The sequence below is a fragment of the Monodelphis domestica genome, chromosome 3 (genome assembly GCF_027887165.1).
Source record: "Monodelphis domestica isolate mMonDom1 chromosome 3, mMonDom1.pri, whole genome shotgun sequence".
NCBI lineage: Eukaryota > Metazoa > Chordata > Mammalia > Didelphimorphia > Didelphidae > Monodelphis > Monodelphis domestica.
Genome location: NC_077229.1, coordinates 31,703,090 through 31,721,395, shown reverse-complemented (window position 1 = coordinate 31,721,395; position 18,306 = coordinate 31,703,090). Strand labels below are relative to the sequence as shown.

At 41.1% G+C, this 18,306-nt stretch overlaps 1 protein-coding gene across 4 annotated transcripts in view; it reads left to right on the top strand.

Annotated features, from left to right (window-relative positions):
- CCDC60 (coiled-coil domain containing 60) overlaps positions 1-18,306 on the top strand; it is a 212,148-nt gene that overhangs the window by 153,473 nt on the left and 40,369 nt on the right. For all 4 annotated transcript variants that reach the window (XM_056821656.1, XM_056821659.1, XM_056821657.1 and 1 more), the window contains exons 4-6: positions 2,051-2,218; positions 9,262-9,369; positions 14,919-15,026. In XM_056821656.1, coding sequence (XP_056677634.1) covers positions 2,051-2,218; positions 9,262-9,369; positions 14,919-15,026 — 384 coding nt within the window. The remainder of the gene's footprint in view (positions 1-2,050; positions 2,219-9,261; positions 9,370-14,918; positions 15,027-18,306) is intronic.

Below are 18,306 nucleotides of genomic sequence, written 5' to 3'. Positions count from 1 at the left end.
GAAGGGACTAGAGGCAGATACACATACCCCTCAGCAGCTATTGCAATAGTCCAAGTGGGTGGTGATGTGGGTCTGCATGAGGGTGGGCATAGCATCCAAGTTGAAAAGGGGATATATTCTGGAGATTTTGTGAAGGCAGAAACAACTAGATTTGGCATTGATTAGTAGATTTGGCGTTGATTGAATGTGAGGGATGTATAAGTGAGGGCTCAAGAAAGATATCCATTACAGAACCAAGAAAACCTTATACATAGAGATGGATACACTGTGCCACAATCAAATGTAATGGACTTCTCTACTAGCAGTAAGGAAGTGATCCAGGACAATCCTGAGGGACTTAGGAGAAAGAATGTATCAACATCCAGAGAAAGAACTGTGGGAGTAGAAACTCAGAAGAAAAACAACTGCTTGATCACATGGGTCGAGAGGGATATGATTGGGGACGTAGATTCTAAACAATCACTCTATTGCAAATATCAATAATATGGAAATGGGTCTTGATCAATGACACATAAAACCTAGTGGAATTGCACATTGGCTATGGGAGGGGGTGGGAGGAGGGGAGGGAAAGAACATGAATCTTGTAACCATAGGAAAATATTCTAAATTAATTAATTAAAAATTTCCATATTAAAAATAAAAATTAAAAATAAAGTTTAAAAACATGGAAAAGAAAAAAAAGAAAGGTATCCATTATGTTTGTTAGAATGTATTGAAAGATTCTTCCCTGCCAGCATCCTCGGGATCCTTCATGCTGGGTCTCCATCTCTCAACCAAGACAAAGATTATGCTGTCATCTATTTTCTTTAACAGACATATAGAACCTCACCTCTTACTCATTCCCCATCCAACATATTTCATCAACCAATCTGAAATTCTAACATTAGAGACTAATTTCTTTTGCTTGGTCTTCAAGAATTTTTAAATTGTTCCTTATCTTTATGAAATCCTATTAAAAAGAGAAATGCCTTTTTGAGGAATAACATTTTAAACCACTTATAGTTCATATCTTAGTGTCATAGTGGAAATTAGCTTATCATTGGATCAATTCCCAGCTCTCACAGCCAGATATGAATAAGGCTCATCCAGAATGGGCTACAGAATCAATGTGTGGGAGTGGAGAAGTGCTGGGCCCAGGAAAAGACAGTTTGGTATATGGGAATGAATCCTGGATTTGGAGTCGTGAACTTGGATTCGAATTCTAATTTCCCTACTTACAAACTTTGTGACCTGAGACAAGCTAAACAGCTTCTCTGGGTCTTAGTCACCTCACTGAGAGGTCATACAACCAAATGGAGTCAGGAGGAACTGGATTCACATCCCACTTTTGATACTCACTGTATGACCTCAGCTAAGTCCCATAACCATCTATAAAATAGAGGATGGAGGAAATTAGAATAGATGTCCTCTGAGATCTCTTCCAGATCTAGTTCTCTGATATCCTGAGCGTCCCTGAGACTCTTTCCAATTCTGAATTCTGACTGACAAGGGGGGGGGGTTGTAAAGAATAGTGAGAGGGTAACAATGATAATAAGCTTTGCCTCATTTTACCCAATCTCCCAATGATTCCCTTGATAAAAAAATCATAGAAATCTCCACATCTCACATTCTCACAATGACAAAACACTGTTCTTTACCAATGAATGAAAAAAACATTTATTAAGCCCTTAACTCTGTTCCAAGCACTTCATCAAGTCCTGGGGTAAAAGAATCAATCCCTACTACAAAGGAGCTGGCACTCTAATTGTGGGAAGTCAGCACACATGAGAGAATTTGGCTACAAGGTAGATGGAAAGGGCCAGAAGACCTAATGGTAGGAAATTGGATGACAAGGGATTCTAACATTCGGATGAGAAGGAGCTTTTCTCTTAGCCCTGTGAATACCAAATATAGAGATTGTACTTCCCATTTTACAGACAGGGAAACTGAGGCCCATGACTTTACAACCAGTAAGTGTCTGAGCCAGGCTTGTTGACATCAACTCCATCTTGATGCCTCTTCTCCACCTTCCATTTTCAAATAAACTTTTTTTTTTCTTTTTCCCATGTAGCTACTTGATGCGATCAGTGAAAATGGGTCAAGGATATTTCGATATTCTGAAGGCGGAGACTGCAATGAGGAAGAAAGTCCTCCTAGACAAAAAGAAAGAAGAAGAGGAGAGAAACAAATTCCAGCCAGCAAAAATAGCTACTACTGAACCCAGTGACTCTAGCCTGCTGTAGGTAGACCCCGCGGCATTAGTACTAATGATCTCAAAAGGGGCTATTAGAATCGATTTTATTGGGTTGTTCAGTCACCTCCAACTCTTCATAATGTCCATGGGGTTTTCTTGGAAAATATACTGGAGTAGTTTTTCATTTCCTTCTTGCTTGAACTCATTTGACAGATGAGGAAACTGAGGTAAACAGGATTAAGTGACTTGCCCAGAGTCACATAGTTATCAAGTATCTGATGATGCATTTGAATTCAGGTCTTTCTAACTCCAAGCCTGATGGGTCCACTGGACCCTCTAGTTGCCCTACAAATTCCCACATACACACTCAATACATACAAAATGGGGAAATTTGACTTTATGTGAATTATCACTGATGTGATGCTTTAATGAAACTGTCTAGAGATAGCACCAGCTCAAGAGTATGAGTCCAAATCTTGCCCCCGACATTATCAGTGTGACCTTGGACAAGTCATTTATTTCACTGTGTAATGAGGATGGATGTTGGACTAGAGGACCTCTGAAACCCTGCCAGCTCTGATCCTTAGTTCTTGGCAAACTTTTAAGTGATATAAAATCATCAGTTATCATTATGTTGTCCAGCTGCTTTCTCAACTGAATCCCACTCCTTGATAGCTTCTGGGTCTGGCTCAGCCAGAGTTGATGCTTTCCCAAAATCAGTGCAACACCAGACAGAACTTACCAGAAATCAGCTACAGTGTGAGGGTCAGACACAGGTTGAGAAAGCCCATTGTGCCCTGCCTGAGGCTGTAGAGACAGAGCCACCATCAAGAAAGGAGCTAGAAGTGATGGACAGGGCTCATTAACTGGGAGCCTGGGAAGTGAGCCAACCGTGACCCCTGATGCTCTGCCCAAACCCCAAATGCCCCATTAGCAGATTCACCCCGATAATAGAGGGGCCACCTTCACCTTCCAGGTCTTGGAAATGAAGCCAGCATCCTGCCAGGGGGCCCCAGATTAGATGGAGCTCCCTGAGCCTTCGCTATTTAATGATATCAACTACCTGATGGCCACTTGGCTGAAGAAAGGGAGAAAGTGTGCCAAGTCCTCTGTCTCCTCTCCTCAAAGGAGCTGAGATGCCCGAGGGGGTAAATTACAGGTCCTCCCCAGGCTCCCTAATGGATCTGCGAGTAGCAGGGGGGGTGTTTGGATGAGGCCTTTAACCCTAGACTAGAGAACACAAATCCACTCTCGAGCCCCTGGTTCAGATTGCAGTCCTGTGACTTACTTAGAGCTTCATCACTTTCAAAGTTGGTGAATTCCACTTAGAGCAACATTGATTTGGCTCGAGGATTGTAATCTCGAGGAGTGATGAGAAGCTGGGTTCAATTCCACCTCCTCCCTTCCCTTCCTTTAACCCCAGCTGCCTTGCCCCAAGTATGGCATATGATCTGTTTCTGAGCCTGTTTCCTCATCAGTAAAAAATATTAATAATTAGTATTAGAGCTAATTAATTAGTAGCGCTAATAGGGACTCAGTGGATAGAGAGCCAAGCCTGGAGGTAGGAGGGTCTGGATTCAAATCTGAACTCAGACACTTCCTAGCTGTGTGACCCTGGGCAAGTCACTTGACCCCCATTGCTTACTTACTGCTCTTCTGCCTTGGAACCAAAACTTAGTATTGAATCTAAGAGGGAAGATGAGGGTTTTTCAAAAACAGGGCTAATAATGCCTATGGTTACCCATCCTCAGTATTAAGTATTGATTCCATGAGGGAAGGGGAGGGTTTTTAAAATATGGCCAATAAGGCCCATGGTTATCCATCACCAGCTTATTGGAGATCAAGATAGAACCTCAAAGACCAACCCTTTCTTTAGATAGAGGAGAAAGCTAGACCAACTTGTCTGAGATCACCCAGGGAGGAAGAATCAAAGATGGGGTTTGAACCCAGGCCATCGACCCCAGAATCAGCCCTCTCTTCATCATTCTACACCGAGTCCTATATATGAAAAAGGTGGAACACTTTTCCAACTTTATACTGCTATGATTGCGCAGGTAAAAACTATATTAGGTTGCTTACTATATCCAGGGAGAGGGAAGGAGGGACAAAATTTGGAACTCAAAAAAAAACTGTAAATGAATTTTAAAATCGTTTTTACATGTAATTGGAGAAAAATAAAATGTAAAAACAAATAAGAAAAAATCCTTTATACTGCTAGAAGCCTGAAGTGATCAGTATTCTTGTTAGACTACTTAATAATGTAATATAATAGAAATTATAATAAATATAAATATAATGCTCAGTATTTTGTTATAACAATGTGACAGGAAGATGGGACAGTCAGGAAGAACTAACTGAGTTAAATCCAGCTACAGATACTCACTATGACCCTGGGCAAGTTATTACTGTCTACACCAGTTTCTTCATCTGTAAAATGGAGGTGATAATAATAGCACCTGTTTCCCATGTTCATTGTGAGAATGAAATGAGATTATAATTCATAAAGCACTTTGTAAACCTTAAAGTATAAATACTAGTTATATAAATAAATATATCGCAAACCTTAAAGTATTAGAAAATACTAGTTGTAACTATAACATCATTATTATTATTAGAGGGAGGACTTGACTCAGAATCAGACTGCTTCTAGGTTCAGATACCACCTCTGGCCCCTACTAGGACATCAAGTGAATCATTTCCGCTTGCTGGGCCTCAGTTTCCATATCCATAAAGTGGTTAAATAATAACTATACTAACTCTCTTACAGGGCGACTATGAGGCTCCAATGAAATCATGTAGGTAATGTCCTTTGTAAACCTCAAAGCACTATAAATGTTGAATATCTCTAGAATTGATCAGCTATTGGCCATTCATGGAATCAGAACCCATCTAATCCAATTCCTTCATTTGACTGATGAGACAACGAAGACCAGAGAAGCAAGAGCCTACCCCAAGGATCTATAACTAGTTAATAGCAGAGCTGGGGGCAGAATCTAGATGCCTTCTAAGCCAGGGCTCTTAGACCATACACGATCTCTCCTATGACATCATAGTTGATGAATTTTATATTTAATGCTCAGTAGATCAGTAGTCTGTCCAGAGATGCAAAACATTAGTTTCACCTCTTGGAAAAATAAGCATGCCATCAATGAGCTGAGAAAGAAAAAGAGAAAGAGAAAGAAAGAAAGAAAGAAAAAAAGAAAAAAGAAAGAAAGAGAAAGAAAGAAAGAAAGAGAGAGAGAGAGAGAGAGAGAGAAAGAAAGAAAGAAAGAAAGAAAGAAAGAAAGAAAGAAAGAAAGAAAGAAAGAAAGAAAGAAAGAAAGAAAGAAAGAAAGAAAGAAAGAAAGAAAGAAAGAAAGAAAGAAAGAAAGAAAGAAAGAAAGAAAGAAAGAAAGAAAGAAAGAGAGAGAGAGAGAGAGAGAAAGAAAGAAAGGAAGGAAGGAAGGAAGGAAGGAAGGAAGGAAGGAAGGAAGGAAGGAAGGAAGGAAGGAAGGAAGGAAGGAAGGAAGGAAGGAAGGAAGGAAGGAAGGAAGGAAGGAAGGAAGGAAGGAAGGAAGGAAGGAAGGAAGGAAGGAACAAATGAACAAATTTTCTTTGAAGAGAATAAAAGAGGAAGAAGGAAAAGGGAGAAATCAACAGTCTGCTGTTTTCTAAGTTAAAAAAAAAAACAACTCTTCCTAGAAGCATGAACCACTAGAAGTCTGCTAAGAAAGTTATTTGGAATGAGAAAAGATGGGAATAGTCAATACTGAGGAGGTTGAGGGAAGAGAGGCACACTATTGCATTATTGGTGGATCTGTGAATCAGTACAACAACTTGGGAAAGCAATTCAGAATTATGCAAATATACTGCCCAGAGATCTCACTACCAAACATATACCCCAAGGTCACTGAGGCCCATATACCACAAAATATTTATAGCATCACTTTTTATGATAGCAAAAGAACAAGAAATAATGTGAATGCTCATCAAGTAGGAAATAGTTGAACTGTTACATGAATATAATAGAATATTCCTCTATATATGAAATGACTAGCATAATGACTACAGGAAAGAATGGAAAATCTAAGATGAACTGAAGCAGAGATAAATAAGCAGGGCTAATTTTTTTTAAATTTTCATTATGACAAGAACATAATTGGGAAAATAGCCATTAAATAATCTAAAGTAAATGTTGCAGATTACATAGAACAAGCCAAGCCCCAAAGAAGATACGTAAGAAGACACAACACTCCACAACTTTAAATAGGGAGGGGGGTCCACATTCTGGAAGAGGCATATATTTCCAGACTTTTTCAATGTATTGATTAGTCTTTCTGATTTTTTCTTCTTTTTCTTTTATTGAAAAAAATGGTTTTTTTGTTGTTATATGGGGTGACTGTCTGAGGAGAAGGAAAAGGGAATCTTAGAGAAATTTAGACAATGTAAAACCAAAAAATATTAGTAAAAATTTTACTCTTGAAAAAGAAAGTTATTAAGGCAGGTAGGATGGCATAGAGCAGTAGGACATAAGGGAAAGGATATAGGACAGACAGAATAAAAAGAGAACTGGCTTAAAGTCCTGCCTCTGATGACACTATCTGTGGGAGAGGGAGAGGAAGGGAAAGGAGAGAAAAGCAGAGGAGAAAAGAGGAATGAGAACTGATGGAGTCTGAATGCAGATTGAAGCACAATTTTTTAATTTTATTGTTCTTGTTGTTTTGCCACATGGGCAAATATGGAAATCTATTTACATGTATAATTGATATTACATTTCTTGCCTTCATAATGGGAGGAGGGTGGGTGAGAGGGAGATAGAGAATTTAAAACCCCAAGGAAAAAAAATTTAAGAATGCAAAAAATAAGCAATTAATCTTAAAAAAATTTTTAAGTCAAGTGGAGATTTTTAAAAAGAAAGAGGAAAGGAAAGAGGTAAAGAAATGACAAACGACAAGAAGAGGAAAGAAAAGAGGACAATTAAGGAAAGAGGAGATGCCAAAAAAGAAGCTGAGATGAGCAGAGAGATTAGAGGAATAAGAAGAAAAGGAAAGAGGACTCAAGGGTCTTCCTAAGCCCTTGTATAATTTCTCAGTGTGCAATCTTCTAAGGAGATTCTGTACAACAGAAAAAGGACTTATAGAGAATCTTGCTTCATATCCCAGCCCTGCTACTTATTACTGGTGTTATAGCCTTGGGCAAGCCACTAAACTGTTTTAGGTCTCAGTTTCCCCATATATAAAATGAAGAGTGGGATGGCCTCTGAGACCTAGGATTATCCTGTGACCAGGGAAGGGCTTTAGTCTGAGGCTGCTCTTATTCCCTGGAAAAATGTTCAAGTAACTAAGGAAAAGCATCAAGGAGTCTTTTGGGATCCACTGGAAGAGCAATCAAGAAATATACCCCTGGATTCTTTAACTGAAGCAGTTCCTACATTTTGTAATTCCAGACTGAGTAGGATGGCAAAGAACCTTACCACACTCCATTATCATTAGATATACTCTGTTCAAATGAAATATTTGTAAAGCATTCATCACTGTTCCTGGTTCATAGTAGATATGATATTAATACTAATTATTATCATTATTATTAATTGAACTATAAGATGCAACCATTCCAAGCTTCCTAGTCTTGGTATCTGGGTTCAAATCCTACCACTTCTTCCTTGAGTGTTCTTAAGTTAGTCCCTTCTCCTTTTTAGATAGCAGTTTCCTCATCCATAAAATGAGGGGGTGACATTGAATTATCTGGATTCTGAGGACTCTCTTCCATTTCTAAATCTTTGTCTTCAGCTTGAGTCCTGATTTCGCTTTCTCTGTTCCCAAGGGAAAATCAATTCAGCTCTCCAGGTTCAGTTCAGTTCAATTAACTTTTTTTATTTTATCTTTATTTTATTCAAATAATAAATTTACACATAAGTTTTACAAAGTTATATGATTCATGTTGTCTCCCTCCCCTCTTCTCACCCCCCTCCCAGAGCTGACAAGCAATTCACTGGGTTATACATGTATTATCACTCAAATCCTATTTCCACACTATTCATCGTTATAAGAGAATAATCTTTTAAACCAAAACCCCATCTTGTAACCATGGGAAAATGTTCTAAATTAACTAATTAAATAATTTTTTCCAAAAAAAAGCCAAAACTTCAAACTATATGCCTAAATAAACAAGTGACAAATCATATATCATCCTCTGCATTCCACTCCCACAGTTCTTTCTCTAGACATGGAGAGAATTCTTTGTCATTAGTCCTTCGGAACTGTGCTGGATCATTGTATGTTTGTTAGTAACAAAGTCAGTTACATTTGATCATCCCACAATGTTTCAGTTACTGTTTATAATGTTGTCCTGATTCTGCTTATTTCACTCATCAATTCATGGAGGTCTCTCCAGTTCTTTCTGAAATCATCCTGTTCATACTTCTCAATTGACATTTATTAAGCATCTACTCTGTAGCAGGCACTGTGCTAATCTCTGGGGATACTAAAGAGGCAAAAGACAATCTCTGCCTGCAAGGAGTTCACTACCTAATGAGGCGACAAATATATAAACAAAGCAAGCCATGTAACAGGATAAAAAAAAAATCATTAAGAAGGGGAATGTACCAGGGGGCAGCTGGGTAGCTCAGTGGATTGAGAGCCAGGCCTAGAGACGGGAGGTCCTAGGTTCAAATCTGGCCTCAGACACTTCCCAGCTGTGTGACCCTGGGCAAGTCACTTGACCCCCATTGCCTAGCCCTTACCACTCTTTCTGCCTTGGAGCCAATACACAGTATTGACTCCAAGACGGAAGGTAAGGGTTTTAAAAAAAAAAAAGAAGGGGAATGTACCAGAATGAAGACTCAGTTTCCTCCTCTGTAAAATGAGAGTATTAGACCAGATAGCCCCTGAGGTCCTTTTGAGGTCTAAGAGTCATCATTCTAAATAATCTCCACCTAAGAAAACCTGTGACTTTCTTTTCTGCCTATATTTTTAAACCTTTTTAGCCACCCCCAGATGAACAGAAGTCGAAGTGAAGAATGTTAGACAAGGAGAAAAAAGGAATAAGCCTTTTGGTATTCTAATTTAATGTCCATGTGTCTTTAAGGTTCCCCCTTTTTTTCTCCACAGCCTCTATAGTGGAGTGAGAAAGGTAGAGGGGATGCCAGATATGATTCTACGGCCTTTCACCCCGGTGTACAGCTGTCTGGTCTCATCCACGATGTCCGAATCACATATGTGAGTCTCCCTTGCCTTTTTTCTTTACCAAAGTAAAATAAGTAAGCGTGGTAATGTGTGGGCTGCCCTCCATCTTCTCAAAAAGGGGAGAAAATCTGGAAACTTCAAAGCTGTTTAGTTCAATGGAAATGATAGAAAAAGCAGAGGCTGAATTTTAAAATAAGACAGGAATGGGTATGACTGAGTCTATCTGTTATTTACAAAGCCAGGTACCAAAGTGGGGAATATTTTTCCAGCATCAAGTAAGAAAAAAATGTCTTCCCTCTTAATTTGAGAGGCAGTGTGGAATAGCAGATAGAATGTTGTTATTCAGTTGTTTCATTTATGTCCAACTCTCTGTGACCCCCAGTTGGGGCTTTCTTGACAAAGATACTAGAGTGGTTTACCATTTCCTTCTCCAGCTCATTTGACAAATGAAGAAACTGAGGCAAACAGAGTGAGGTGACTTGCCCAAGGTCACACAACTAGTAAGTCTTATGCATTGCCCCAGTGGATGGACAGCTGATCTTGAAATCAGTAAGAACTGAGTTCATGTCCTACCTCAGATACAGGCTAGCTGTGTGACTCTAGGTAAGTCATTTAACTTCTCAGTGGTGACTCTCTTAAAAATTCTTACTGCCATCTTAGAATTAGAGCTCTGGAGGAGAGGGAAGAAGGGTGGGAGACAACATGAATCATATAACTTTGGAAAACATGCATAAATTTGTTAATAAAATAAAGATAAAACTAAAAAAAAGAATCAGAGCTCTGTGTTGGTTCTAAAGCAAAAGAGCAGTGCAGGCTATGCAATGGAGGTTGAATGATTTGCTCGGTGAAGTATCTGAGGCCAGATCTGAATGTCCCATCTTTAGACTTGGCTCTCTCTCCACTGAGCCACCTAGCTGCCCCCAGGTGACTCTTTAAAACAAATATTCCTAACAATTTTTGTGTCCTTGGACCTCTTTGGCAATCAGGGATCCCTTCTCAGAATCACGTTTTCACATCATTGAAGGAAATGCTAGATTTCAGGTAGAAATTAATGGGGGAGTGGGATAGATGGAGGAAGATGTAGTTTGTTGTTGACATTGTTTATGGATTCCCTGAAATTTATGCAAGATCTCCTTGGGTCATAACTTGGGAACCCCAGCTTAAGAACCTCTGCTCTAAGACTGTAAGCTAAAGAAAGTTACCAAACTGAGTTGCTAGAAGGAATTTCCTCATCTGGAGGTCTCTGTATCAGGAAAAACACAGGTCTAGTCTCTATTCCAAACACTTAATAGCTGTGTGACCCTGGGCAAGTCATTTCTCTAGGTTTCAGTTTCCTCATCTTTAAAATGAAGGGGTTGGAGACTCATTGGCCTCCAAGGTCCCTTCCAGGTTTAAATCTGAGGTCTGGGTCAATTATATGGAGGCATGTCTCCAGGAAGAACTTCCTAACAGAGTTGTCCAAAAATAGAAAGGACTATCTTGAGAAACAGTGGGGATCCCCCTCCCTAGGGGTCTTTAAGAAGAAGCTAGATAACCACTATGTTGGGATCCTCAGACCCAGGTTGGACAAGATGGCCACAAAGGTCTCTTCTCTAGAGCTTGTACATGATTATTTGATCTTGATTGAGGTCATCCACAGCATCAGGGGCCATCACCATTGTCCTAACGTTTGTCCTGCCACTGGACTTCAATTAATCTGGGAGAGAGAGTGAGGAGGAAGATTTTGTGCAGCTCTGTCTCACTTAAATTCAATTCATAAGCAACTCAAGACATCATGCCATGATGCCTCTGGTCTTCTTCAAATCCGAAGGATGAACAACATCATTATTAGCTTGTTGTCTTCCCTATTAGACTGTGAACCAGAGATTGTCTTTTACCTCTCTTTATATCCTCAGCAGAGTAGCTGGCACACAGTAGGTACTTAATAAATGACTCCATTTCTGAGATTCTTTGGGATGAAATCTTATCTGTCCTCGCCCATTCTGCAGTTTTGGGATATAGTCAAGTTACTCCCAAACTCCTATATTTAAGGTTAGAAAGGACCTCAGAGGCCATCAAGCCCAACTCTCCCATTTTACAGGTGAGCAAACTAAGATTGGAGAAGGAAAGTTCTAGGATCATAGGTCTAGTATTTAAAGAGATGGTAGATGTCATTCAGGCCAGGCTCTTTGTTTTAAAAATGAGGACACGGAGACACAGAAAGACTAAAGTGACTTAGGGTCATAGGATCAGGAGATTCTGAGTTAAAAGAGATCTTAGAGATCTTCTTATCCAACCTGTTCATCTTAGAGAGGAGGAAGTTGAGACCTAGGGAGTGTTAGTGACTTGCTCCAAGTTACCCACAATTTAATAAGCATCCCAGGTGTGAGATTTTAACTCAGAGTCTCTGATGCACAGAGTCAGCCTTCTTTACAGCTGATAAGTTTTTCCAAGAGGCACTATTCCATAAAGGCTGAAATGTTTTGGACAGCTCCCTGGAAGTGGATGCTTCCAAGCCCACTTAAACTTCCAGGCCCTGTGTGTGTCTTCCCACTCCAGCCGACTTTAGTGGGACCTCCCTTATAGAATTCATCCATAAAGCACTAGCCCTCAGAGCTGACTCTGGTACCAAGGATCACCAACTTTCCTGGCAATGGGAAGGGCCGCTTCCTTCTCCTGGGCGTGGAAAGCCCATGAACTTGGGAATATTGATCTCTTTTGAAGATACTGCTTCCAGAAAATAACAATTTCCCAGTCTTCATAATGGGCAGACCTTTCCCGTTAGCAGACAAGGAGTTATCCCCAGGGATTGGGGGAGGACTCAAAGCTGGTTGGAAAGATGCTGAAGTTGTTTCCAGTAAGGAACAACCAGAGTGTTAACCCTATGCTGTGTATTCATGGGTTGCTGCCCTGTACCAGGCTGGCAGGCAGCCTCGGACTTAAGGCTGCTTGGTTCCATAAAATCACAGCCCTCTGGAGCTGAAGGAGAACTCAGAGATAATTTAGTGCAACCCCCTCACTTTGACTGATTGGGAAACTAAGGCTTGGGAAATCCAAGCATCTTGGTCTTATTTGGTCCTCGAAGTAACCCTGTGAAGTAAGTGACCTAATTGCCCCAATTTTACAGATGAGGAAACAGGCTTCCCAAGGGTAGAGTGACTTGCTTAGGAATCACACAGAGCATAAGGGTTTGAGGCAGAATAGGAAGTGACTTACCCAAGATCACCCAAAAATGAAACAAGAAACTGGTTTTGAACCCAGGTCCTCTTCCTCCAAATCCAACATCCTTCCTATTTTTTCATCCTTTTCCTTGTTCTGGATGGATATCCCCAGTCCTTGATTCTTACTTTGCAAGCATTATGTAAACTCAGAGCAAGAAGAGACTATCTTGTCTGACCTGGACCTGAACAAAAATTCCCCCTGCCAACTCCCTGATTGCCAGCCCACCAGATTTGCATGAAGACATGCCCAGTGAGAGGGAGGAGAACTCACTAGCTCCTGAGAGTACCAGTCCTGAAGACAGAAATCCCTGGGTCCAAATCCTGTGTCCAATGCTTACTTTCCATGTGACCCTGGACAAGTCACTTCAAATTCCTCCTCAGACATCTAGGTGCCATATGATCCTGAGCAACCCCTATTTGCCTCTGTTTCCTTATCTATTCAATGGGGATCATAATAGCTTCTCCCTCCCAGAGTTGTCATGAGGATCAATAAGTGAATTATTTCTATAGGATGTACTTAATACTTGCTTTTCATTCCATTATTATTATTCAGTCATTTCAATCATGTTCTGCTCTTTGTGATCCTAGTTGGGGTTTTCTTGGCAAAGACACTACATGTAGATTGGAATTTCCTTTTTTTACTCACTTTACAGATGAGGAAACTTGAGGCAAACAAGGTGAAGTGACTTGGTCAGAGTCACACAGCCAGTAAGTATCTGAGTCCAAATTTGAACTCAGGTCTTCCTGACTCCAAACCTGATGTTCTATCCTCTCTGCCACCTAGCTGCCTTATTATTAGTAGTATTATTAGTAACACTTCTGCTTTCAGACAGCTTTGGTTGTTGGGAATTTTTTCCTTATATCAAGTCACCATTGGTACCCACCCACTTCTCCCATGCAAGTGTCTCCTTGATGAAGAAGCAGGTTCAGAGAGAGGAGGAATCTTGCCCAAGATTTTCTTTACTAGAAAGAAATGGGACCTTGAACTGGTTTGAATTGATGGGACTCTCTTCAAAGTCAGGGTACTCCCACTGCTGACCCCTACCAGAGATCTTGACCTTATTGGCCCTATCCTAGAGTCCAACTCATTCATTTTACAAATGAGGTAGGTAAAACCTGGCGAAGTTCCGCAGGATAGGGTAGAATTTGAACTCAAGTCTTCCTGACTCCAATTCCTGCACCACCTACCCTTTGAGTATTGACTTTGTATATATTTCTTCTTTTAAAACTCTGACCTTCCATCTTGGAATCAATACTAAGTATTGGTTCCAAGGCAGAAGAGAGGTAAGAGCTAGGCAATGGGGGTTAAGTGACTTGCCCAGGGTCACACAGCTAGGAAGTGTCTGAGGTCAAATTGGAACCCAACATTTTCCAACTCTACCCCTGGTGTTCTATCCACTGAGCCATCCAACTGCCTCCACGTTGTACATATTTCTAATTTACTCAGTATTTGTTGCAGAGGCAGTGCAGTTCAGGAATTAGAGCATTGCATTTGGAGTCAGAGGTCTCAAGTTCACATCCCACCTCAGATACTTTGCAGCTGGGTGATCCCAGGGCAAGTCCCTTCCCCTCTCTGGAACTCAGTTTCCTTAATTGTAAAATGAAGGGGGTTGGCCTAGATGGCCTCTGCTCTCCCTTCCAGCTGTCCATCTTTAGTGATAACGCAGCATGTTTTCATGGAAAACTCACTGGAATTGGAATCAAAATTACAAATTATTTAATCCACTTGCTACCTTATGATCTTGAGCAAGTGGCTTCCATTCCTCTGCCTCAGTTTCCCCAAGTGATATGGTGGGTCCCTTCCAGCTTCAAGCCTAGGATCACTGCTTTTCCCCAGCTAAACATAAGTTCCCTGAGAGTCAGGACTGGTTTAATGTTGTCTCTGCATCCTCAGTCTTCAGCATGGTGGCTAACATACATTGTTTGGTTGTTCAGTTCTTTCAGTCATGACTCCATTTGGGGTTTTCTTGGAGTAGTTTTCCATTTCTTTCTGACATACAGCAGGAGCTTAATAAGTGTTTTGAGTTCAATCAAAGATCATTGAGGGAGATAACTCTACAAATGAGGGCTATCATGGAGGGCTTCCCAGAGGAGGGGGACACATCAACTTTGAAGCAACAGCCAGCCTTCCCAAAGAAGCATCATCTATCAGCACAAGTTTGTTAGAACCTCACAAAGTCTGGAGCATGTTGGTGCAGCAAAAATGAGAACTGGATTTGGGAGCTGAGGGCCTAAGGGAAAGGCCAACTGCTCATTTCTGCCCTCTGGATGACTTTGGACAAGTCGCTTCTGTTCCTCATCTGTAAAATGAGGGGGCTGAGCTTCACAGTCATCTTTCTATCCTCTATTCATTGTGACCAGATCTTTTCTTTGTCTTGGTAGAGAACCCCTCTTCCGGCAACTCTGTGCCCTCCACTGGCTCCTGGAAGCGCTGACCATTGACCACAACTACCATGGCATGAGACCTGTGATAACCTGTTGGAATGAAATGTAGGTCCCAGACTTTCTTTCTCCCTCTTCTATATGTCATGCTTTTTTCCTCCTCTTCCTTCTCCTCCTCAGTCCCTGCTACTCTATTTCTTCTCTTTCTCTTCATTTTTCTTTTCTTATTTCTCCTCTTTATTCTTATTTCCCTCCACCCTCTTTCTTCCTCCTCTTCCTCTTCTATTCCTCTTCTCCCCCTTCTTTTTCTTTCTTCTTCCTCTTCTCTATCTCTTGCTCCTTTTTCCTCTTCTTCCTCGTCTCCTCTTCTTTATCTCTCTTCTTTCTTTTTCTCTTCTTCCTCAACTTCTCTCTTTCTCCTCTTCTCTTCCTCTTCCTCAGCTTCTCTCTTCCTTTCCTCTTCTCTTTCTCAGCCTCTTCTTCCTCCTCCTCTTTCTCTCCTTTTTCTCTTCCTCTTCTTCCTCCTCTTCCCTTTTTTCTCTTCCTCTTCTCTTGCTCCTCTTCTTCCTCCTTAGTCTCTTTTCCTTTTCCTCTCCTTCATCTCTTCTTCTTCCCCCTTCTCCTCATCCTCCTTTCTCCTCCTCTTCCTATTTTCTTTCGCTTCCTTGTCTTCTTCCTGTTCTTCCATTTCTTCTCTTCTTCATCCTCCCCTTCCTCTTACTCCTCTTCTTCTCAAAATCAATTTTAATTCAATAGCATCCAATAACTTCTAGGTTGTTTTAAGCCTATATAATAATAATAACTCAAGTCACCTTCCCTTATTAAATTGTATGTTCCCTGAAGGCAGGGACTGTATTTTTATTGAACACTTGTGTCCTCAGTGCTTAGCACAGTGCCTGGCACATAGGGGTCAACTAATAATATTCACTGACTACCCTTTTTTTTTACTATTATAGAGCATGTGTAATGGTATCTTCCACCCATCCTGCTTTAACAGAGTATCCCAAAGCCTAGGATGGAATCCCTCATCAAAGGGAGAAAGGAGGGCAGGGGCTTGGAGAGGGAAGAAAAATGTCCCTTTCCCTCCCTGTAGTTGGTTTGAGAAATGTGCATGGCGCATGACCGAAACTCATTAACAGCTACAGAAAGATGTAGGGCACGGTCCCGACAATACTGATGGGCTGCCACAATGTGTGAGCAGAGACTTCCATCAAGGGCTTGGTCTGTCCAGACCTTTAAGGAGCCAAAAGGCAGAAACAAAAGGGGCTCCAGAAAACTGCCTCGACTCCCACCAGGAGCTGAGAATCTCCCCCCATCACCATCTTTCGCTCTTTAACTTGGGGGTACAAACAATATGCTGTACAGAGATCCAGGAAGGCTAGAGATGGAATCCTAGAATCCTACCTCAGGCACTAACTAGCAGGGAAAGTCTTACTTCTCTCTTAGTCTCAGTTTCCTCATCTGAAAAATAGGGATAATAATAGCACCAACCTCCCCATGGTTGGCATGAGAAAACCCATGGAAGATGTTTTGTAAGCCTGAAAGTCCAAAATGATATAAAGTGTCCCAATAGTCATAAGTATGGTCATAAGCCATCAAAACATGATCTGGGGGAGGGGATCAACAAGGCTTAGATTGAGAGCCTGATCTAGAGCCAAGAGGTCCTTGATGAGAGGGGGAAGCTCAGTGAATAGAGAACCAGACTTAGAGATGGGAGGTCCTGGGGTCAGTTCTGTCCTAAGACACTTCCCAGCTGTGTGACCCTGGGCAAGTCACTTAACCCCTATTAAAACCCTTATCCACTCTTCTGCCTTGGAACCAGTACTTAGTATTGATTCTAAGACTGAAAGTAAGGGTTTAAAAAAATGTTAAAGCTCTTCTCAAAGAACTTTAGTGAGAAAGAGAAAACATGCACATATTTAGGCCCCAAACCAAGATACAGGCAAAGTAGACAGATTCACAATTTCATAATTCATAATTCATCATTTCACTGCTGTATTTACATCTTCCTCCAAAAGCAATCTTAATGCCTCAAAATTCAGTTTGAGAGTTTACTATGTTGCCAGCCAGTTAGGTGGCACCATAATACAGAAAGTGCCAGGCCTAGAGTCAGTGAAGATACATTTTCCTGAGTTCAAATCTCTCCTATGAGAAATTTCCTTGATGTGTGAACCTGGGCTAGTCACTTAACTTTGTTAACCTCAGTTTCCTCATTGTAAAATGAGCTGGAGAAGGAAATGCCAAACTAGCTAGCTGTGTGACCTTGGGAAACTCATTTTACCCTGTTGGCCTCAGTTTCCTCATCTGTAAAATGAGCTGGAGAAGGAAATGGCAAACTAGTTAGCTGTGTGACCCTGGGCAAGTCACTTCACCCTATTGACCTCAGTTTCCTCATCTGCAAAATGAGCTGAGGAGGAAATGGCAAACCACTTCAGTAATATCTCTGCCAAGAAAATGTCAAAAAGGGTCATAAAGAGTCAGACACAATTGAAATGACTGAAAAACAAAATGTTCCAGGCTCCAAACTAGGTGCTGTGGATACAAAGGAAGTTTAAAGACAGTCTTTGCCCTCAAAGATCCCAGTTTTATGAGCTACCCCCTTTCTCTGCAATCTTATCGAAGAGAGCACCCTTTCTAGTGATGAGTTTTGATGCCCTTCCAAGCCTGAGCTGCCTGTTTGACTGTCAGTGATGCCCTCTTCACCACAGCAGCTTCCCCCAGGATGCTTGTTGACTTCTTGGAATTCTCTTGATTTCATAGCAATACCAATGGAATCACAGAATTTCCAGCATGGAAAGGGCCTCCTTAGCCATCAAGTCTAACCCACACTCAAAAGAAATCCATAGCATTCTACATATTAGATAAGTGATCATCGAACCTTCTGTTTGAAGACCTCCATAAAGGCACCAGAAATCCCACTCCATTAGGACCAGCATTAATGGTTGGTCAACTTCTACCTCACTCTTCCTCATGGATCTTCTGGGATCCTTTGGACAACCTTCGTCTTGAACCTCTGGAGACTTTATTTTTCCATGCCTCTCAGGGTTACTGTGGCTAAGACACTCACAGGGGCATGGACCTAGAAAAAGGGCTGGAAGAGATCTTAGAGGTCCCCTCATCTAATGGATGAGGAAACAGAGGCCCCAAAAAGTTATGACTCATTCAGGGTTACATAGTGCCCCAGAGATGGGATTTGAACCCAGATCCTCAGTGCTCTTTCCACTGAACCACAATGCCTTTCACTCATGATCCATCTTCCAATAATGGGCCTTCTCACATTTAGCTGGAATGGTCCAGAATCAATAGGATCATAAATTTAAAAGGGAAGGAAAGTGAGTAAAGAGTAAACATTTATTAAATACCAATTTATCCCAGATCACATCCCTGT